Source organism: Symphalangus syndactylus, chromosome 18 (assembly GCF_028878055.3).
Source record: "Symphalangus syndactylus isolate Jambi chromosome 18, NHGRI_mSymSyn1-v2.1_pri, whole genome shotgun sequence".
NCBI lineage: Eukaryota > Metazoa > Chordata > Mammalia > Primates > Hylobatidae > Symphalangus > Symphalangus syndactylus.
Window position 1 is genome coordinate 14,071,968 of NC_072440.2, and position 23,477 is coordinate 14,095,444.

The 23,477-nt window shown below is 42.1% G+C and overlaps 1 protein-coding gene across 3 annotated transcripts in view; it reads right to left on the reverse strand.

Annotated features, from left to right (window-relative positions):
• The window catches only part of ATXN10 (ataxin 10), a 189,465-nt gene extending 181,004 nt beyond the window's left edge, over positions 1-8,461 (reverse strand). For 2 of the 3 annotated variants that reach the window (XR_010117008.1, XM_055253884.2), the window contains exon 1: positions 7,986-8,359. Coding sequence is in view for 2 of the 3 variants with exons in the window: in XM_055253884.2 (XP_055109859.1) it covers positions 7,986-8,101 (116 nt within the window). In the remaining variant the exon portion in view is untranslated. Of the gene's footprint in view, positions 1-7,985 lie in introns of all 3 variants that reach the window. The other variant, XM_055253883.2, reaches the window with a different exon arrangement.
• Between the last annotated feature and the right edge of the window lie 15,016 nt (positions 8,462-23,477).

The following is a 23,477-nucleotide window of genomic DNA, read 5'->3' on the forward strand; positions in this document are numbered from 1 at the left end:
ATTGAATGTATGAGGTGGCTCACACTGACCACTTCTGTATTTTGAAGCTGAGTCAGACAACCTTACCAAACAATTCCATGTAGCATTCCAGCTCATGGCATAGGTAAAAATAAAGGAAATTGCCAGCACACTCTAAAATATGCTTTTTATAGTGTAACTTAATTGATGTTCTCCCTCAACAAAGTTGAGCTGAATCACGGTTGAGTCAAAACGCCATATAGCATCCTTAGCCAAGCTGATGACTCGTGTGGGTTTTTGTTTTTTTTGTGTGTGTTTTGGTGTAAAGACACTTGCTGGCCAGAGGCTCAGTAACGTCCGGGGAAAATCCATGTACGTGTGTATACACAGATGGATAGGTTTATTTTTTACCTCTGTGGTATGTTGACCTCTAAAGCGCTTAATCTATTCACTTTCTTTATGAAGGTTAGTCAACATATTTATACAACCAAGTAACAATACCAAGTCATTTCTTACCCCTTGAAATCAGTCATCTGTCATATTTAACGTTTCCTTTCCCCTCCTAATTAAAGTCTTCTATGCTCTCATTTTCTCTCTCATGGCTCAAGAAAATTAGGTGTTCAAGAAAATAATAAAAATACTATTGAATGTTCATTATGTGGTAGGCCTGAAAGTTGGTACTGAAAACAGAGGTAAATAAGAGTCCTGGCCTCGGGCTGCTCTCAGTCTAGTGAGACTGGTAGGTAATTAAGTGATTGTAATACTCTATGTGAAGTTCTTTGAAAGAGGTAAGCACAGAGTGCCAAGGGAATACAGGGCAAAAGCACCTGGAGGTCAGAAACGGCTTTCAAAAGGAAGTGAAATGATAACTCAACCTTGAGGGAAAATGAGGAGTGTGTATAAGCAAAGGAACGAGGGCTTAAGACATTTATATTTACAAATTTACAAATTTATTTTGTAAATATAAATTACAAATATACATTTTTAGCAAATTACAGATTTATTAAATTTAATAATTTAATAGCATGTGAGCTACTCCTATGTTAATAGTTCAAAGTAAGCTACACATAGTTAATTTTATCATATCGATCACAGCTGCAGCACTAAGCACAGATCTTACATATATCCTGTGTGGTATGATTCAATGAATGAATTACATGGTAAAGTAATCAGTAGCATTTTAGTAATTTGAGTAATCACTGATTGACTCACTGGAGCTACTGGCTCCTCATTGCTCTATTCAGTTCAGTTCAACATTTACAGAGTACCCAAAATGGGTCAGGCACCCTGCTAAGAAACACCATAAAGTCCCTCCCTTCAACAAAGGCACTACTGAGTAGGGAAAAAGATACATAAAAGGCTATTTTATTATGAAACAAAAATAGCAGTGAGGGAGGAGTTCACATTTTAAACACACCCCTCCACTCCAAACAATGTGACTTTTTAAAAATCATAAATATATAGCTTCACATGCCCACCAAAATTCAGTGTCACTCATTTTCATTGTAGCCATTCTAATAGGGATGCAGAGGTATCTTATTATGGTTTTGTTTATAACAGCACTATTGAGATAGGGTTGACGTGGCACACTAAAGTCACCCACTTAAAGTGTACAATTAAACGGATTTTGGTACATTGTATTATTAATTTTTTTAATTGTGGTAAAATACATATATATAACATAAAATTTGCCATTTTGTTCATTTTAAGTCTACAGTTCAATGGCTTTAATTATATTCACAATGTTGTACAACTATCACCTCTACTTCCAAAATTTTTTTAACACCCAAATAGAAACTCTGTAAACATGAAGCAGTAACTCATTTCCCCTCTCTCCAAATCCTAGTAACCTCTAATCTACTTTCTGTCTCTACAAGTCTGACTGTTCTAGGTATTTCATAAAAGCAGAATCATACAGTATTTGTCCTTTTTCATTTTCTTCGGGCATATACCTAAGAGTAAAATGGCTTGGTCATATTCCATGCTTAGCTTTTTGAGGACCCACCAAATTATTTTCCATAGTGGCAGCACCATTTTACATGTCCACTAGCAACACACAAGGGTTCCCATTTCCCCACATCCTCAACAATACTTGTTCTTTTCCATTTTTTGGATAATAGCCATCCTAAACGGTATGCAGTAGTCTCTCACTGTAGTTTTAACTGCATTTCCCTAATGACTAACGATTTGGAACACTTTATCATATGCTTATTGGCCTTTTTCTTTGTAAAGCACAGATTTTGCCCAATTTTTAAACTGAGTTGTAGGAGTCTTTTTTATTGAGTTGTAGGTAGGAGTCCTTTATATATTCTGAAACAACTTCTTTATCATATATATTTTAAATACTTCTCTAAGTCCAGGACTTGCCTTTTCATTTTTTTTTTAAGACCTTTTGGCCTGATTTTTTTTTTAATTTTTAAATTAAACACCAACGAAAACCTCATTTTGTCTAAGCAGATTAAAGAGGAAAAATGAGCTATACTGATAGAAGCTGAAAAAAACATTACTGTCTACATGACTAAGAAAAAGACCAAGCAAGTGCAATGAGTAATAAGGTATAGAAATTGCAGCAACTCAAGAAACTGATAAGCATCTGCCACTATCAACTCTATGCTAGATGCCAGGCGTACAGTGAATGTGATGTGCCCACTTTATTCAAGAAGTTTACCAGGTGGAAGACCAGTGAGGTATCAGTTTAAGTATGAGATGAATTTATAGAAAGCAGTATCCAAATGTTCCATTATTTCAAGAATACTCAAGAGTCAGAACATGATCTCCCCTATAGAAAACTTATTACAGAAGGGCACTATTTCTAGAACTTTCTGTGATGATGGAAATATTCTATATCTGTGCTGTCACAATCACATGTGGCCAATGAGCACTTAAAATATGGCTAATGCCAGCCTGGGCAACATGGCGAGACCCCATCTCTACAAAAAATAAACCAAAAAAATTATCTGGGCATGGTGGTGTACACCTGTAGTCCCAGCTACTGGGGAAGGAGGCAGGAGGATTGCTTGGGCCCAGGAAGTCGAGGATGCAGTGAACTATGATTGTGCCACTGCACTCCAGCTTGGGCAACAGAGTGAGATCCTGTCTCTAAAAAAATAGTAATAAAGGTCCAGGCACGGTGGCTCATGCCTATAATCCCAGCACTTTGGGAGGCCGAGGCAGGTGGATCACCTGAGGTCGGGAGTTCAAGACCAACCTGACAAACATGGAGAAACCCCGTCTCTATTAAAAATACAAAATTAGCCAGGTGTGGTGGCGCGTGCCTGTAATTCCAGCTACTCGGGAAGCTGAGGCAAGTGAATCGCTTGAACCCGGGAGGCGAAGGTTGTGGTGAGCCAAGACCACACCATTGCACTCCAACCTGGGCAACAAGAGTGAAACTCTGTCTCAAAAAAAAAAAAAGTTAAAAATTAAAAAATATGACTAATGCAACTAAGGAAATATTAATTTTACTTATTTTCGATTAATTAAGTAGCTACATGTAGCTAGTGGCTACTTAATGAACAGCACAGATGGAGTATGACAACCCATCTCACCTGGCTCTACACTTTGGGGGGTCTGGAGATGCCTCACAGATGCATTATAAAGGCAACTAGCCAGGTACGGTGGCTCATGCCTGTAATCCCAACACTTTGGGAGGCCAAGGCAGGAGGATCACTTGAGGCCAGGAGTTTGAGACCAGCCTGGGCAACATAGTGAGACCCCTTCTCTAGAAAAAATGCACTCCAGGCTGGATGACAAAGTGAGGCCTTGTCTCAAAAAAAAAAAAAGAAAAATAACTAAAGGAGCAACTAAAATAGAATTTTAAATGTGTTTGTCTTACTTGTTCAGAAAGAATTTAACATGACTTGCAAAGACTCACAGCAAGCTAAATCACTTGTTAAACAAATGTGAAATACGCTGACATCTACATTAAGCAAAAAGTATAAAACAAATGTGAGAAAAAAGAATTATCTTACACAGAGAAGAAACAGCTGAGAAATATCTCAATACTGGTATTATATGACCATAAGCAATATGTTTAAATTATTTTAGTGACCAAGGCGCTGTTTAAGAAGTGGGTTACAGAATGCATTTAACACAGTGCATGCAGAATTTAGACTGGTGTATTAATGATGTATTGCTACATAGCAAATTAGCCCCAAATTTAGCATTTTAAAACAATAACATTTATGATCTCACACAGATCTGAGAGGCTTAGGGTGTCTCATGGGGTTGCACACGTGGCTGAGGATGTGACTGGAGCTCAGAGGACCTGCTTCCAAGGTAGTTCATCACATGGCTGTTCAAAGGAGGCCTCAGCTCCTCACCACACAGCTCTCTGCATATGGATGCTTGAGTGTCCTCATGACATGGCAGCTGGCTTCGTCAGAGTGGGCGATCCAAGAAAGAGCTAGCAAAGAGGAAACTACGATGCTTTTTATGACCTAGTCTGAGAAGTCGCACACTGTCACTTCTGCCATATTCTACTCTTCAGAAGCAAGCCACTAAGTTCAGCCCACACTCAAGGAGAAAAGAATTAACCTCCTTCTTGAGAAAGTCAGAGTATCAAAGAATTTGTGGACATATTTAAAATTACCACAATGGGATATAAGAATTTCTCTTCACTTGGGGGTTGCTAAAATTGTAATGAGATCCTGAGATCCCTTTCTCTGGAAACCCCAAAATTAGAACTGTCTTCCTGAAATAGCTTCAATTTTTGTTTTTGATAAGATAGGAGATTCAACACAAATGGATTCTTGGTCACTTATAACCTTGTTATATTTTAATAACAGGTCCTAAATAAATGGCATTTACTATGCATAAACCACTATGCTACACATACAATATTACAGAGCCTCAAAATAATCCGTAAAAGTGGCTACCATCATCCCGTTTTCAAGACAAGAAACAAGAAGTCTACAGAGACTAAGCCAGGATTCATATCCAGGTCTCCATGGTTCCAAAGCCACTGCTCTTTCCACTGCATGACACTTCTATTACTCAAGCTACCACAGACAGAAGTTTGCTTTGTAGCATGGAAGAGCTCAGAAGGACCACCAACTACATTATGTCTATGATTCTTCAAATATAAAATGGAATCCTAGAGAAATAGTGTATTCCACCAAAAGAGAAGAATCTCTTAATTACTTTCCTCACTGTTTTTGCTTTTTGTCTGCTGTTTTCTATTTGCTACACTGAGGACTCATTTTGCTTGGCTTTTTGTCTCGTCTACCTTGTAACACCTTGGCCCATCCTCCCCCTGGGTCCATCTATGTTCCTGTTCATACCAGGCAACAGCCCTATGCCCTCTCTGAAGAGGAGACCCTCAAGGACAAACACTGGCTCCCTGAGCATCAGAACTGGAGGGATCCTCTCAGAGGGGTGGGAGTCTGGGCCCAGCCCCACAAGACCCTTATAATTTGTCCAAAGACAAAGAGACGCAGTGACAGAACCAGGACCAGAAGCCTGTCCTTATAAACCCTGATCATGAGTTCTCTGCACCACCACACAACTATGTCTTTCCATGCCAGGCCCTGAACATCATTTCACCCTTCCTGGTCTCCAATCTCTGCCTGGAACAAGGACACCGCCCCAGAACTCAGATGAAATCTGGGAAGCATCCTCATTTCCTCATTCTCTCCCCAACAATCCAATTGGTCCGAGTCCTGTCCATTCAACCTTGTATCTCTCAGTATTTATTCTACTCATCCTCACAATGTCCTAATTTAGGCACTTTTCTCTTTCACATGGGCTTCTGCTACCACTCCTTAAAGGTCCCCTGTCTCTAGCTTCATCCTCTCATTTATTCCCCACAATGGAGGTGGAGGAGGAGGCGGCCAGGAAGATCTAACAGGCAGATCTTATCATGCCACTCCCTTGACAAAAACCATCAATGGTTCTCTGTAACTTCTTCCCTCACAGGAGACAGAGTCAAGAAGGGCCTTCTAAACTGGCTCAGGGGCTTGGATTTTCTCCAAGTTATAAAAAGGGAACTGATGTCTGAATAAATGTCTCCTCTGTAGGAGAAACCTAATCTATGTTACTTTACTTAATTGTCTCATCGGTTTTGCAAAATTAACATATGGCCCCTTTGCAGACACTGTTCCTTCTAGTCCTCTCATCTATAACCCAGCACCTGAAATAATCTTAAAAAGCCTCTCCTGGGCCGGGCGCGGTGGCTCACGCCTGTAATCCCAGCACTTTGGGGGGCCGAGGCGGGCGGATCACAAGGTCAGGAGATTGAGACCATCCTGGCTAACACGGTGAAACCTCGTCTCTACTAAAATACAAAAAAATTAGCTGGGCGTGGTGGCGGGCGCCTGTAGTGCCAGCTACTCGGGAGGCTAAGGCAGGAGAATGGCATGAACCCGGGAGGCGGAGCTTGCAGTGAGCCAAGATTGCGCCACTGCACTCCAGCCTGGGCGACACAGCCAGACTCCATCTCAATAAAAAAAAAAAAAAAAGCCTCTCCTGGCTCGCCAATCTTCCAACAGATCCACACGTTCCCCTGTGCCACCACCTCTTGTATAGATTTCCATTACAATGTGTTTATTTAGCAATTTCCCAAATATGCTTGGTAAAAGGGATCACATCATTCCTCTTTGTACCCTCAGACCCTAACAAAAAACCTGTTTCATAGTAGGTGCTCAATAAATGGTTGATGACTGGGTTATTAACTAAAAGGAGGGCCCATCATGATACAGAAATGCCTAAGCATTAAATCAATAAATACATCTCCCCCAAAGGCCCATAGAGCAGTACCAGGGACTTTTAATAATAGCATTCTTTCAGCATCTCCACATTTCCCAAAGTGATTTGAGGTAAAGAAGTGCTCAGACCAGGTGTCTAGTTTAAAGAGAGGAAGTCCTCTAGTGATCACCTAGGCAGACCCAAGTCTGTCTTTCTTCAGTGTTCCCTCTGCTCTTTGTACATACATACCCCCACAGCTGTATGTTATCTTGTACGTACTAGTACAGGAGAGAGCAAGAACTTTCCATTTTCCCACCCCATCACCTAGCACAATAGCTGATACCTGGGGAACTACCAATCAATGTGTTGTGATATCAGCTACATTTAGTGCTATGTACAGGTATGTCCTAAGGATTTAATATGTATTATATCTCATTTAATCCTTATGACACTATCACCAGGGAGGTACTCTTCAAATTTACTCCCATTAAATAGACAAGAAAACTGAGGCCCAGAGAACAGAACAAAATCAAATAAGCATTGACTGAGGACTTCGCACATTTTATATTTTCACATGCTTTATTTCATTTATTCCTCTGTTCAACCCAGCAACTAAGCTGTTTATTATAGTCCCTTTTTTTTACACAAGAATTCTAAGGCCTGGAGAAACTGCACAGTAACACGCAGCTTGCAAGGCCAGGAACCAAATCCACAACTGTCGACTCCTGGGCACCTTTTCTTTTTGCCTAGCTATCTTGCCCCTCAGTGGCATCAGGACTGGACTGGTCTCTCCAGGCCCGTGCTCTTCCACACTGCACAGAGCGCTGCCCTCAGGGGGGATGGTACAGCCTGGGCTCTAACGCCGAGGAGAAAGGAGTGCCAGTCCCACTCCATGCCTAGAGACTGCCATCCCCGCAAGTGCGCAATTCCCGCGTCCGTAACACGCGTCTCTCCCGCTCAAACACACCCTTCATGACTCTAGGGCCCGTGTGGGTCTTGCAGCCAGGGCCTGGCGCAGCCCTCGCACATGACAGGGGCGGCCTAAGCGTGTGTTGGGTCAACATCACCGGCACGCCGCGGCAAGGGCTCCCGGCGTCGCGGCTTCGCACCCCGACTGGCTGCGGTGGGGGAGCGGGCGCCCGCCCCAGGCCCCGCGGGGACCCACGAGCACGAGGCGGTGCTTGGGAGTCGGGAGGCCTGGGTGGCGCTCGGACAGCCCGCGCAGGCCTCGCCCTCCGCGTCTCCAGCGAGGCGGGGGCGGCGCCTGGGTCCAGGCCGGGGCCGCCGCGGGAGTCCCGGCTGCCCTCCCCTGCCCGGGGCAGCCTCCCAGCCGGGCCCGTTACCGGTTCCGCTGCTCTTTGAAGAGCGCCGTGAGCGCTCGCAGGGCCTCCAGGTCCTGGATGGGTGCCGGCACCATGACGCCCGACAGCCTGGCAGGCGGCGGCCTGGGCGCCGCCATCTTGCGGCTCACAGCTCGGCCGAGCCTGACGAGGAGGAAGGCGAGGAGGACGAAGGGGGAGGATGGCGAGGAGGGAGAAGTAGGATGGCGAAGAGGAAGGGGGAGGCCTCGCCCTACACAGCCCTAACCGCCGCCGCCGCTGCAGCTCGCGCTGCCCTGAAGCTGCGCCGCGGCCGGAGAGCTCCAGGCTTAGCCCAGACTCGCCTCAGGCTGGAGGAGGAGACGGCGCCGCGGGGGAGGGGGCGCCGGCGGAAGTCCCGCCTGAGGGGAGGGGGCGCGGCGGAAGTTCTGGGTGAGAGCGGGGAGGGATGCTGGGGGTGATTGACTGGGAAGCGTCGCAGACGGGGCTCCTCCGAAGGGAGGGGACGCCGGGGGGAGGGGGACCCGTGTTGATGGGGCCGTAACAGGGTCTCGGTCTTGGGAGCGGGTATCGGGAACCAGAGGTTCACCCTGAGAAAGAGAGGCGCGTCCTATAGGAGGGGGCCCGCGGACAGAGGGGTCTCCCCCAGGGGAGGGGATCCGGGGGGTAAGGGGCCCGTGGAGGGTGGGGCCGTAACAAGGTCTGGGTCTTGGGAGCGGATATCGGGGACAGAGGTTCACCTTGAGGAAGAGGGGCGCTCCTATGGGAGGGGGCCCGCAGACAGAGGGGTCTCCCCCAGGGGAGGACATTCTGGGTGGAGGGGACCCTCTTGGGAGGAGACGCTGACTGAGGGGCTCGGGAACGAAGGAGGCCAGGCAGAGGCTCCCCCTGCTAAGGCTGAAGACCTTGATCCCACTGCTCAAGTGGGTTGATCAGTGCCTCTGCCCAGGTCCACTGGAAGCTGGAGCGGTCTGTCACCAGCTTGCAAGTCTCAGGCCCTGAAAACTCACTTCCCAGTACTTACCGATCATTGCTGATCAATACCAGACCACTTACCAGGCACTCTGCCTCGAGTGAATATACATTGCTCCAGCTCCTCAAAGGCTTAAAATACCATTCGAAGTCAAGAAGCTAAGTTACACAGCAATAGGGTTAGAATTGTTTTTTTCCTAAGGGAAATGAATATATTTCACAGGAATCAGACAAGGCTTCTCTAGCTGGTGTTGATAACTCACATATTTTCTTTCCACTGCCCTTTATTACAGTGTATATACTTTCTTTCAACAAAAATTGTTGCTAAGCCCTGTGCTAGGTGCTGGAGATATAAAGATTAATAAAAGATGGTTCCAAACCTGAAGGAACCTCACAGACTATTGAGAAGGAGAGAAGCAAACATAGCTGAGTATAGTTGTGAACTGCTATAACTGTACAAATTGCTGTGGGACCACTTAAAATATATAAATACATACCCTCTACATTCTGCTTGGAGGGTAGGAGTGTGGTTATAACATGGTGCTTTTAACATTCTTTGCTAAATAAAATGTAAAGATACAATAAACACCACCAGGGTATGCAGAAGAAGTGAATCCTGGTGGGGCATGGTGGCTCATGCCTGTAATCCCAGCACTTTGGGTGGCCAAGGCAGGAGGATTGCTTGAGCCCAAGGAGGTCGAGGCTGCAGTGAGCTGTGATCACACCACTGCACTCAAGCCTGGGTGGCAGAATGATACCGTGTATCAAAAAAAATAAAAATAAAAAAAGGAAGGAGGGAAATGAATGCTGCTGCACAAGCAAGTTACTTGATATTGTCATTCAGTTTACCCATTTAATTGAGTATGTATTTATTCATTCCACGAATATTGCTGTGTACTATGTGCCAGGTATTAGATCACTTATTAATAGGATCACTTATTAATAGGATTAATTGCATTGCTCAAGACAATGCAAAATGTTTAACACTCCTTAAGCTAGTAGGGCAAAATCTCTTAATTTTCCTTTGAGGAGCACAGGATGGTAAAATGTACTTGTTATTCACCAAAATCCTGACCTTTAGGCCAGACACGGTGGCTCACGCCTGCAATCCCAGCACTTTGGGAGGCTGAGGCGGGCAGATCACTTGAGGTCAGGAGTTTAAGACCAGTCTGGCCAACATGGCAAAACCCCCTTTCTACTAAAAATTAGCCGGGCATGGTGGCGGGCGCCTGTAGTCCCAGCTATTTGGGAGGCTGAGACAAGGGAATTGCTTGAACCTGGGAGGCAGACGTTGCAGTGAGCTGAGATCATACCACTGCATTCCAGCCTGGGCAACAGTGGGAGACTCCGTCTCAAAAAAACAAACAAACAAACAAAAAAACCTGACCTTTAGTTTTCTTATCCTCAAATGTAACAACATTCCCAGAAAAACATTCCCTATAATACTCATACTTCTTGCCTGGAATATTGCAATATATTCCTGATTGGTCTTTTGGCCTCTGCTCTTGCTTCCTTATGTTTTAGATCCTTTAAAAAATATGTCAACATTTAACTCTGCCCAAAACCCTCTAAGGGATTTCCATTTCACTCAGAGTAAAAGCCAAGTTCTTCCAATAGAAAAGCCCCTAAATGACCTGCCTCCTCCTTCACCATCACCTCCAGCCCCTGCGGACTCTAATCACATCTACTAGCCTCTTCCTCTTCCATTGCGCCTCAGCCATACTGACCTCCTTATTGTCCTCTGTCTACTTAAAAGGAATAAGCTGAGGTAAAATCAATATAAAAAGTTTATTTGGGCCAACATGAGCACTGCAGTCCAGGACACACATCCAAGTTGCCTTGGGGAGTGCTCTGGAGAACGAAAGAGAAGCTCAACTTTTTAGAGAAAAAGGACGAATCAGGAGAAAGCGTGATTTAAAAGGTTGTTTGTCATGAATTCTCATTGGTTTAAGAAATAATGTTAGTTAATGATTGGCTGTACAGTGTTGAACTATAGATTGTATGCCATTCTGTGGCATCAGTTCGTCTAGAGCCCAAATAGAATGTGGCTTCAAGAGGTAATTGGGCCAGGCATGGTGGTTCATGCCTGTAGTCTCAGTGCTTTGGGTGGCTGAGGCAGGAGGATTGCTTGAGCCCAGGAGTTTGAGACCAGCCTGCACAATATAGTGTGAGACCCCCCATCTCTACGAAAAAATTTTTAAAAAATTAGGCATGGTGGTACATGGCAATAGTCCCAGCTACTCCAGAGGCTGAAATGGGAGGATTCATTGAGCCTAGGAGTTGAAGGCTTCAGTGAGCTATTACCACACCACTGCACTCCAGCCTGGGTAATAGAGTGAGACCCTGTCTTTAAAAAATAGTAATAATTCTTTTTTAAAAGAGGTAAGTATTTAGCTCAAGGAGGAGAGACATGATTGCTGTTTCATTCCAATGCTTCTCTAGGCCTGATCATTTAAAGGAGCTCATATTCCTCAGATAAAGTTTTTTTCTTTTTTTTTTTTTTTTTTTTTTTTTTTGAGACGGAGTCTTGCTCTGTCGCCCAGGCTGGAGTGCAGTGGCGCAATCTCGGCTCACTGCAAGCTCCACCTCCCGGGTTCACGCCATTCTCCTGCCTCAGCCTCTCTGAGTAGCTGGGACTACAGGCGCCCGCCACCACGCCCGGCTAATTTTTTGTATTTTTGGTAGAGACGGGGTTTCACTGTGGTCTCGATCTCCTGACCTCGTGATCCACCCGCCTCGGCCTCCCAAAGTGCTGGGATTACAAGCGTGAGCCACCGCGCCCGGCCTTTTTTTTTTTTTTTTTTTTAATCTCACAACTCCACCAGGAAAAGTACCCTCCTGCCTTAGGACTTTGTATATGCTGGTGTTTTTGTTTTTATTTGTGTTTTTGTTTTTTGTATAGAACAACTCCTCACAAACATCTCCATGACTCGCTTCCTTATTTCCTTCAATTACCTGTTCAAATGATCTTTTAACAACCTTCCTGATCAATCTATTTAAAATTGTAACAGGCTACCCAAATTCCTGATCCCCTGGAATTTTCCGCATAGCACTTAATACTTGATATATTATATAACTTACTTTTCTGCTGTGTTTATTATTACTTATCTATTTCACTTACTACTAGAATGTAAGCTCCACAAGGGTAGAGATTTTTCTCTCTTTTGGTTATTTTTGTATCTCCAGCCCAGCACCTAGAAAAAGACCTACTATGTGGTAATTGCTCAATAAAAGTTGAATTAATGAACAAAGAATCTTTTTAACTATATCAGCAGAGGCCGGACGCGGTGGCTTACACCTGCTCATGCTTGTAACCCCAGCACTTTGGGAGGCGGAGGCAGGCAGATCACCTGAGGTCAGCAGTTTGAGACCAGCCTGGCCATCTCTACTAAAAATACAGAAAAACATTAGCCAGGCATGGTGGCAGGCACCTGTAATCCCAGCTACTCAGGATGCTGAGGCAGGAGAATCGCTTGAGCCCGGGAGGCAGAGGTTGCAGTGAGCTGAGAGCACGCCATTACACTCCAGCCTGGGTGACAGAGCAAGACTCCATCTCTAAAGAAATAAATAAATATACATATATATATCTGCAGAAAGGAGAAAGCATGCCTCTAGAAGAAGTGCAATAATCCAAAAAGTACAGAAAAGGAGGCTGATGGAAAAAGAAGAAAAAATTATAAGGGAGGAGATTAAAAGAGAGATTAACAAGACAGACAAAAAGTAGAAATTGCATAAGAGAAACGAAAGGAAATTAAACTGGTCAAACAGTGGATGTTATTGACTGCCCAAAATCGACTAGAGGATTTCAACCTTGACTGAATTGACAGAACCAAGTTAATATTTCACTAGGGCTAAATGACATTTTTAATGTCATATAGCTGTTTGACCTAGACGAACCAGACGAACATGCCACTATGTTATTGTACGTGAATTCAACTTCAAATGAAATTTGTGATATAAATTTGTACCTTGAGCCCACTGCAGAAGAACTGAATCAGCAATGACTCAGTAATCAAGAAAGAAGTAAATACAAGGAAAAGAAAAGGAAGGAAGGCAGAAAAGAAAATCAGAGAAGAATGTAGATGAGGTGTAAGGCAAAAACAGATTTGAACCAAAGTGCATATGATTTTGGCAAGGAAAAGAGAGAGGAAGTAAGTGAATACTGGTAAAGAGAATAGAAGATGGGGCCGGGTGCCGTGGCTCACGCCTGTAATCTCAGCACTTTCGGAGGCCAAGGTGGGTGGATCATGAGGTCAGGGGATCAAGACCATCCTGGCTAACACGGTGAAACCCCGTCTTTACTACAAATACAAAAAATTAGCCGGCTATGGTGACAGGCACCTGTAGTCCCAGCTACTCGGGAGGCTGAGGCAGGAGAACGGTGTGAACCTGGGAGGCGGAGCTTGCAGTGAGCTGAGATCACGCCACTGCACTCCAGCCTGGACAAGAGAGCGAGACTCTGTCTCAAAAAAAAAAAAAAAAAAGAGAGACAGAATAGAAGGTAAGTGACACGGGGATAGAAAAATGTGTGCTTGTGCTGGCTCTTCTATTGGAAACTTCCTTCTTAGCATCTCTGCCTATGATGCTCTTGCTAGAAAGCTTTTGTCATATATCACCAACTCCACAAGATCTCATGTGTTCATCAGAAGAATCTCTGGTCAGCCTGTGCCTCTCCTTTGGCACTGACTTTCCATAGTCAGCCTATGCTATAGATGTGTATTTGTATACCCTCCTCTTCCACATCTGAGGTCCCTCAAGGCAGGGATTTTCTCATCTTCATCCCAGCCCTGTGCTTAGAAGCAATGCTATCAATATCTGTTGAATGGAAAACTCTGGAGATTGAGAAAAAGGAGAAAAAAATAACAGAGTAGTGCACTTGTTCAGAGCAGGGATTGGCACACTATCACCTATGAGCCAAGTGTTCCCGCCACCTATTTTCATAAATAAAATTGTGTTAGAAACTGTCATAGTCATTCATTTACATATTGTCTATGGCTACTTTGGCACTAAAGTGGCAGAATTGACTTGTTGTTACAGATACTGTGTGGCCTCCAAAGCCTAAGATATTAACTATATGTTTCTTTTTAGAAAAGGTTTACCAACTTCTGGTAAAGAACATGAGCTGTAGAGTCAGACAGACCTGGGTGATGTGACTCCCTCTTTTATCTCTTAGCACCTGAACTTGGACAAGTAACCATCTCTTTAAGACTTTTTTTTTTTTCATTTGTAAAATGGAATAGTAATAGCACCTACTTAATTAAATTGTTGGGAAGATTTGATGATAGTCAATCCAGAGTCTGTCATATATTTAGCTTAGTTCAATACATGTTAACAGTGAACTGTGTGGTGTAAAAGTGAGAAAGTAGAAAGAATGAAGTGGGCAAGGAGATCAAAAGCTGTTGGGTAGTTGGGCAAATGAGAAACAGTAGGAAATACGTAGGAAATTGTGAGTAGGATCAAGATATAATTGGTAATAAGTGACTGACAATAGACTACTGGTATTTGAGGTGATCATTCTGATGTAATAGTTGCCTTGTGGGGATCAATTATTTTTATGTAATTTGTAAAGTTATTAAGCTATTCCTTATGATTGTTACCAATCCATTTTACATTTTATTTTTCATATTTCAATTTAACCAGAAGATTTGAGCATCTATCATGGACTATATTAGAACCTAGTCTTACGAAGATGAATAATATAATACCTCAGTCATGAATAACCTCCGAGTCTATTAAAGGAAAACAGAAATATATACTGATAATATAGCATAATAAATAATGTCAGAAAAAAGATGTATAAAGAGCTAGGAAGCTGGAGAGATGAAGAAATACAACTAGAGCAACCATGTAAGCTGAATCTTAAATAATTATATGAGCACTAGACAAAGGTGGAAGTACATTCCAGAAAATGAAGCACAAAAATATAACCTCAAACCAGCTGACTTTATATATGGTTCTACCAAACATGGAGAAAAGATGTAATCCCTGCCTTATACGAGAAACTTCATAAAACAGAAAAAGCTTCACTTCTGGTAATGTCACGCCAAGTTATTTAAAGCTATCCTCTGAATGAGAAAAACTTTTATTTTAAACCCAAATGAAATATTTCAAAAACCTCTTTGTCACCTCGTTGATCCAAGCAACCAAAACACCTGAAGTGGGATTAAGACAGACCCAGAATGGTGGCACATTTAGACATATGGCAGAAGCAAATGAAAACCATCTTTGGAAGAATGTGCCATCCTAAGCATCAAATTATTTCTACAAATACTTCTCAAATAGAGTGAACAACACAAAAATAACTCACTCACAGGGAAACCAGATATTATAAGAACCAGCAGAAGCAACATACAACAGAAACGGATCCACAAAAACTTAAGCTATTGGAATGAAACATGGCAATGACACAACAGGTTTACTATGTTCAAAGAAATAATTCGGCCGGGCGCGGTGGCTCACGCCTGCAATCCCAGCACTTTGGGAGGCTGAGACTGGCAGATCATGAGGTCAGGAATTCGAGACCAGCCTGGTCAACATGGTGAAACCCCGTCCCTACTAAAAATACAAAAAATTAGCCGGGCGTGGTGGCATGCGCCTGTAATCCCAGCTACTCAGGAGGCTGAGGCAGGAGAATTGCATGAACCCAGGAGGCAGAGGTTGCAGTGAGCCGAGACTGCGCCACTGCACTCTAGCCTGGGCAACAGAGTGAGACTCCATCTCAAAAAAGAAAAAAGAAATAGTTCAAAAGTCCAAGCAAGGAATTGAACTATAAAAAGTGAAATAGTGTATTTATATAATAAATAAATAGAAATTCTGGAACTGAAGTGAGAAATAACACAGTTTAACAACTCAATTGATGGGATTAAAACAGGTTAGCGAGACCTAAAGAGAGAATAAATAAACTGGAAGATTTAGAAAGAAACTATCCAGAATGAAGAAATTAAAATACAAAAAATACAGAAGAGCTAAGAGATGCAGAAAATAAGTTGAGAAAGTCTAACAAATGTAACTGGAGTCTGAAAAGGAGAGAGAAACAGGACAGAGGCAATACATAGGATAATAGCTGAGAATCTGCCAAAACTGATGAAAGATTCCAAACCACAGATTCAAGAAGCTCAATGAATAGAAAGCAGAATACACGAAAAGAAATCTAAATATAGACACACCATATATTCACATCCAGTGAAGTTATGGAAAAAGACAAAGACAAAATCTGATAAGAAGCCACAGGGGAATAAAAGGTTTATTTTTAAAGGAGTGAGGATTGAGTGAGCTGCATTCTCCACAGAAACACTGGAAACCAAAATAGTGGAATGCTGTCTTCAATGTGCTGAAAAATAAAAATAACTGCCAACAGATCCATGCTAAAGGAAATACAAAAGAGTGTGAATTAGAGACAAAAACAATCCCAGATGGAAGATGAGAGACACAGAAAGGAATAAAGAAGACTGAGAATGGTATTTACCATCAGCTTCATCTAAATGAACATCCAGAGTACAAAACAATCAAAAAGCAACAATGCCTCATAGGGTTTAAAATAAAAAATTAAAATATTCATGACATGGCTCTGCTGCAAACCATTGTAACACTACCTGGGACTTTTGCCTTCTGCTGTCCCAGCTAGTGCTCCCAGGCCTCTCAGAAGACCATCTCTGTAGGAACAGGCCCAGGTTTATCTCCTGCCTAAGGACTTCCTCTGCCTTACACTTCCCAGCAGCCAAGATCACAGAAAGTCAAAGGCCAGCAAAGAAAGAAAATCCATTGAGAACAGTCTGTAAAAGCCAGAACTGTTTTTTATGAAATGAGCTTTGTCAAGTCAATCAGTACCAAACAATATTTGTATATTATTGGCACTCCGTGCTCCCTCTGCCTGAACTGGGAATTTCTCTATTAGTTTTGACATTATCTGGTATTGAACCTCACTTTTAAACATCTGGTAGAAAATTATAGAAGAGAAACTTGCAAATGCCATTCTGAATGGGGCCATCATTGAGACAGTGGTTTAGGCCAGGACTATTCAAAGTGCTCTGCGGACCAATTCATGACAAGCTTCCACTTCTGGGTAAGTTGGACAAAGACCCTACTTGGTGACCCCCACATGTATGTACCCCATAGTAAATAATCATAAAACCTAGATGTACTACAATAAAACAACCACCTGAAGGGCTTGAGAGTGAACAGATGCAAACTCTGATGAGGAGTACCTCCTCACTTGGAGGAAGGGAGATGGGGAGCTATACAAGTAGGTTCACATCTCTGTAGCTTTTAGCCTGGGACTAATTGTAGCACATGGATGTGCACAGCAATGGTTGGGGGCACATGTACAAAACTCTGCATTCTTTCTGGCCTGGGGAAACATAAAAGTCAATGTATGAAAATGTGAACACTGAAGAGAATGGGAAAAATCCCAAAAGGGAAAGAGCCAGAGAGCGTGCTATGGTTTGAATGTTTCTCCTGTCCAAAACTCATGTTGAGATTTTAATCCCCAATGTGGCAGTATTGACAGGTAGGGCCTTTAAGAGGTGACTGGGTCATGAGAGCTGTCCTCATGAATGGATTAATCTATTCATAGAATAATGGATTATTGGTTATATTGGGAGTGGTCTGGTGGCTTTATAAGAAGAGGAAGAGAGACCTGAGCTAGCACCCTCAGCCCCCTCACTATGTGATGCCCTGCACTGCCCTGGGACTCTGGAGAGAGTCCCCTTCAGCAAGAAGGCTCTCGCCAAATGCAGCCCCTCAATTTTGGACTTTTCAGCCTCCATAACTGTAAGAAATAAATTTATTTTCTTTGTAAATTACCCAGTTTCAGATATTCTGTTATAAGCAACAGGAAATGGACCAAGATAGAGGGGATCCCCAAATTAATTATATCCATATAGCTGACTGCCCACTTAATAAACCTTATCATGTGGTATGGACCCAAAGCAGCTCAACTAAATACAAAAGATCTGATGCAAAACTGGAACTACCCCTGAAGAAATAGAGTTTTCAGCCCAAGCCCACATAAGAAAATTGTCTATGAAAACAAAGGAAACAACACTCCACAGAGGAAAATAACAGAATCCAGAATCCCCACAGCTTACTATTAATAGCATCAAAATACAATCCAAAAGTTACCTGAAATACAAATATGAAATTGGAGAACATTCTCAGGAGAAAAGAAAATCAAATCCATCCATGAGATGGACTAGATGTGAGAACTGACAGATTTTAAAGCAATGATTATAACTAAATTAAATGAGGTAAAACAAAACATGACTTCAGTGAATAAAAACCTCAAGAGAGAAAATGATCAATCTCAGCAGAGAAATACAAATGATTAAAAAGGGCTGGACATGATGGCTCACGCCTGTAATCCCAAAACTTTGGGAGGCCAAGGCGGGCAGATCACTTGAGGCCAGAAGTTCAAGACCAGCCTGGCCAACATGGCAAAACCCTGTCTCTACTAAAAATAAATAAATAAATAAATGATAAAAAAGGACCAAATGTAAGTTGTAAACCTGAAAGATTCAATTTATTCATGTGAAATTTCACTGGAGAGATTTAGCCAAAAGGATATGACAGAAGAAAAATAAGTGAAATTGAATCAGTGGATAGATAGGTCAATAAATGATAGATACATAGATACATAGACACATACACACATATATTGATACATACATACAAAATTTCCAAGGAAAACTATATATATATATATATATATATATATATATTTTTTTTTTTTTTTTTTTTTGAGAGTCTTGCTGGGTCAGCCAGGCTGGAGTGTGGTGGCACGATCTTGGCTCACTGCAACTTCAGTCTCCCGGCTCAAGCAATTCTCCTGCCTCAGCTTCCCGAGTAGCCAGGACTACAGGTGCCTGCTACCACGCCTGGCTAATTTTTGTACTTTTAGCAGAGATGGGGCGTCACCATGTTGGCCAGGCTGGTCTCGAACTCCTGACCTCAGGTGATCCACCCACCTCGGCCTCCCAAAATGCTGGGATTACAGGCGTGAGCCACCACACCCGGCCTAAAATATATATTTTTTTAAAACAATGAAGAGAAAGAATCTCAGGGACCTGTCAGAGGATATCAGATTTTCAAATATTAGTGTAATTGCAAGACTAGAAGGACAGGAAAGAGAAAACAGGACCCCCCCAAAAAAAGCATTTGAAGAAATAATAGCCAAAATTTTCCAAATTTGGTGAAAGGTGGAATCTTGCAAATATAAGATGCTAAAATAACATCAAACAAAATCAACATAAAGAAGCCTATGCTAAGACACACACTGGTGAAAGCCAAAGAAAGAGAGCAAACATCTTGATAGCATCAAGATAAAAATGACATACACAGAAAAACAATGATTGATTCATGACTGCTTCTTATCAGACACCATGGAGTCCGGAAGATAGTGGAACATTTAGGAAAAAAAAACTATCAATCAGGAATTCTACATCCAGAAAAAATATTATTCTAGAATAAAAACAATATAAAGACAGGTTCAGATAAAATAAAGCTAAGAGATGTCCTCACCAACAGAACTGTACCACGAGAAATGCTAAAGGAACTTCTTCATGCTGAGGGAAATGATATCAGATGGAAACTCAAATCCTCAGAAAAGCTGACAAGTATTAGACATGGCAAATAGCTGGGTAAATACAAATAATTTTTCCCATTTGCATTTTTCTTCTCAATTGTTTTATAAACCATATAATGGTTCATAGCAAAAATTAAGCATATGCTTGTGAGGTGTATAATGTATGTAGATGTATTACATGTAACAACAATAACAAAGGACAGAGGGGGATACTGACCTGTAAGTTCATTGTATATTACATTCCTTAGGGTAGCCATTAAAAAATGTAAGGAATTATAGCTAAGAGGCTAATGGGAAAATCAAAATGTAATTCTGAAAAACATTCAAATGAGAAAATAGAAAATGAGGAACTGAAAGGGGGAATACAGAGAAGACAAACAGAAAACAAAGGCCAGGTGTGGTGGCTCATACCTGTAATCCCAGCACTTTGGGAGCCTAAGGCAAAAGGATCACTTGAGCCCAGGAGTTCAAGACCAGCCTGGGCAATATTGTGAGACCCCATCTCTAAAAACATTTTTTAAAAAACTTAGCCAGGTATGGTGGTGCAGGCCTTAGTCCCAGCTACTTGGGAGGCTGAAGTTGGGGGATCCCTTGCTTGGAGGGCAAGACTGCAGTAAGCTGTGATTGTGCCACTGCACTCCAGCCTGGATAACAGAGTGAGACCCTGTCTCTAAATAAATACATAAATATAAATAAAATGATAGACCCAGCCCAATCATATCAATAATTACAGTAAAGTATAATGGAATAAACACTGATTAAATATTAGATATTATCAGCCGGGCCCGGTGGCTCACGCCTATAATCCCAGCATTTTGGGAGGCCGAGGCGGGTGCATCACCTGATGTCAGGAGTTCAAGACCAGTCTGGCCAACACAGTGAAACCCTGTCTCTACTAAAAATACAAAACTTAGCCAGGCATGGTGGCGGGTGCCTGTAATCCCAGCTACTTGGGAGGCTGAGGCAGGAGAATCACTTGAACCTGGGGGGCAGAGGTTGCAGTCAGCCGAGATAGCGCCACTGCCCTCCAGCCTGGACAGAGCCAGACTCCATCTCAAAAAGTAATAATAATAATAATAGGCTGGGTGTGGTGGCTCACACTTGCAATCCCAGCACTTTGGGAAGCCAAGGCGGGAAGATTGCTTGAGCTCAGGAGTTTGAGACCAGCCTGGGCAATGTGGCAAGACCCTGTCTCTGCTAAAAAATTTAAAAGAAAAATTTGCTGGTTGTGATGGTGCACACCTGTGTTCCCAGCTACTCAGGAGGCTGCGGTGGGAGGATTACTTGAGCCCAAGGGGTCAAGGCTGCAATGAGCTGTGATCGCACCACTGCACTCCAGCCTAGGTGACAGTGCAAGACCATATCTCAATTTAAAAATAAAAGGGCCGGGCTCGGTGGCTCATGCCTGTAATCCCAGCACTTTGGGAGGCTGAGGTGGGTGGATCGCTTGAGGTCAGGAATTCAAAACCAGTGTGGCCCAACATGACGAAACCCTGTCTCTACTAAAAATACAAAAATTATTTGTGCGTGATGGTGCACATCTGTAATCCCAGCTACTTGGGAGACTGAGGCAGGAGAATAGCCTGAACCTGGAAGGCAGAGGTCGCAGTGAGCCGAGATTGCACCACTGCACTCCAACCTGGGCAACAGAGCAAGACTGCATCTTGAAAACAAAAACAAACAAACAGAAAATAATAAAAAGGGCATACTGTGAACAACTTTATAACAATAAAGTTTCAAATAACCTATGTGAAATGGTCAAATTCCCTAAAAGACACAAATTACCAACTCATTCAAGAAAAAAATACAAAACTTAAACAGTCTGATAATCAATTAAATAAATTGAACTTATAAATAAAAACCTTCCCATAAAGCAACACCAGGCTGACATGGCTTCAAAGGTAAATACTACCCCGCATTTAAGGAAGAAACATCACCAATTCTACACAAGCTCTTTCAGAAAAGAGAGAGGGAACACTTCCTAACTTATTTTATAGGAGGCTATTATTACTCTGATTCTAAAACCAAGCAAAAGCTTTACACACACATACACACACACACACAATCCCTGCAGACAGGCCGGGCGCAGTGGTTCACCCCTGTAATCACAACACTTGGGGAGGCCAAGGTCGGTGGATCACGAAGTCAGGAGTTCGAGACTAGCCTGGCCAAGATGGTGCAACCCCATCACTACTTAAAATACAAAAATTAGCTGGACATGGTGGTGGGCACCTGTAATCCCAGCTACTCGGGAGGCTGAGGCAGGAGAACCTCTTGAACCTGGGAGGCAGAAGTTGCAGTGAGCCAAGCTCATGCCACTGCACTCTAGCCTGGGCAACAGAGCAAGACTCCATCTCAAAAAAAAAAAAAATCCCTGCAGACCAATATTCCTAACTATCGTAGACATAAAAATCCTTAACAAAATAGTAGCAAATTAAATCAAACCATCTATAGAAAGAATAAAAAATAGTAGCAAATTAAATCAAACCATCTATAGAAAGAATAACGCATCAAGACCAGGTGGGGCGTATTTGGGGAATACAAGATTAGTTTAACTTCTAAAATGATTTAAAAGTTTGATGAATTAACATGATTCACCATATTAATAGAATAAAAAAGAAAGGCATTATGATCATTTCAATAGATAAGGGGAAAAGCATTTGATGAAATTCAATATGCTCTCAATAAAAACTTGCAGAAAATTAGAAATAGAAGGGAACTTTCACAACCCGATTGAGAGCTTCTACAAAACAAAAACAAACCAAAATTTACACCTCATATCATACTCAATGGTGAAGACTCAGCTTTCATATAAGATCAAGAACAAGGCAAAGATGTGTGCCATCACTATATTTGGTATTTTACTGAAGGTCCTAGCCAAGGCTGGAAAAAGAAATAAAAGACAAACAAATTGGGGGGGAAAAAGTGTATATAGATAGTCCTAATGAATTTATAAAAACACTATTAAAACTAATAAGTGAATGTAGCAGGTTTGCAAGATACAGGTTAATATATGAAAAATATCCAGCACTATATTTCATGAAAGATATACAAGACCTGTTCAATGAAAAACACAAACCATTACAAAATGAAGTTGAAAAAGATCTATTTCAATGGAAAGATACACCACGTTTGTGAGTTGGAATACTCAATATTGTTAAGATGTAAGTCCTCTTCAAATTGACCTATCCATTTGGTATAATTCCAATTAAAATTTTAACATGCTTTGTGAAAAGATTTTGAAAATCTGATCTTAAATTTATACAAAAAGGCAAAGGACCCAGAATATCCAAAACAATTTTGAAAAAGAACAAAGTTGAAGGCCTTAAACTATTTGATTTCAAGATACTATAAAACTACAGTTATCAAGATAGTGTGAAATTGTCACGTAGATCGAGGGAATAGAATACAGAGTCCAGAAATAAACACACACTTATACAGTGTTAAAAGAAAAACTTTAGCTGAATTGAATTGAATTGAGCAAAGAATGATTCGTGAATTGAAGAGCCTCCTGAGCCACAGTAGACTCAAAGGTACCAGCATAGCTGCATGGTGGAAGAAGATTTATGGACAGACAAAGAAAAGTGACAGAAAATGGAAGTGAGGGACAGAAACAGCTGGACTGGTTACAGCTCAGCGTTTGCCTTATTTGGACATGGTTTGAACAGTTGGCTGCCTTTGATTGGTTAAAACTCAGTGATTGGCACATTAGTAGGCACACAACTCTACTTAGGTTTTAGTTGACGATGTACAGAGAAACCCTTAGGCCGAACTTAAAATATGTAAGGAGGTAGCTTTAGATTAAACTTAATTTAACAATTCCCCTCTTTTGGTCATCCTCTCAATTTTGAGAGGATGACCAAAACTTTAGTCATTGATGTTACTGTCACCATCATAAATGTACTTAGTTAGTCTTGAAACCCACTGGGAAATAGCAAAACAGTGGGTTTTGTAAGTTGGGAACA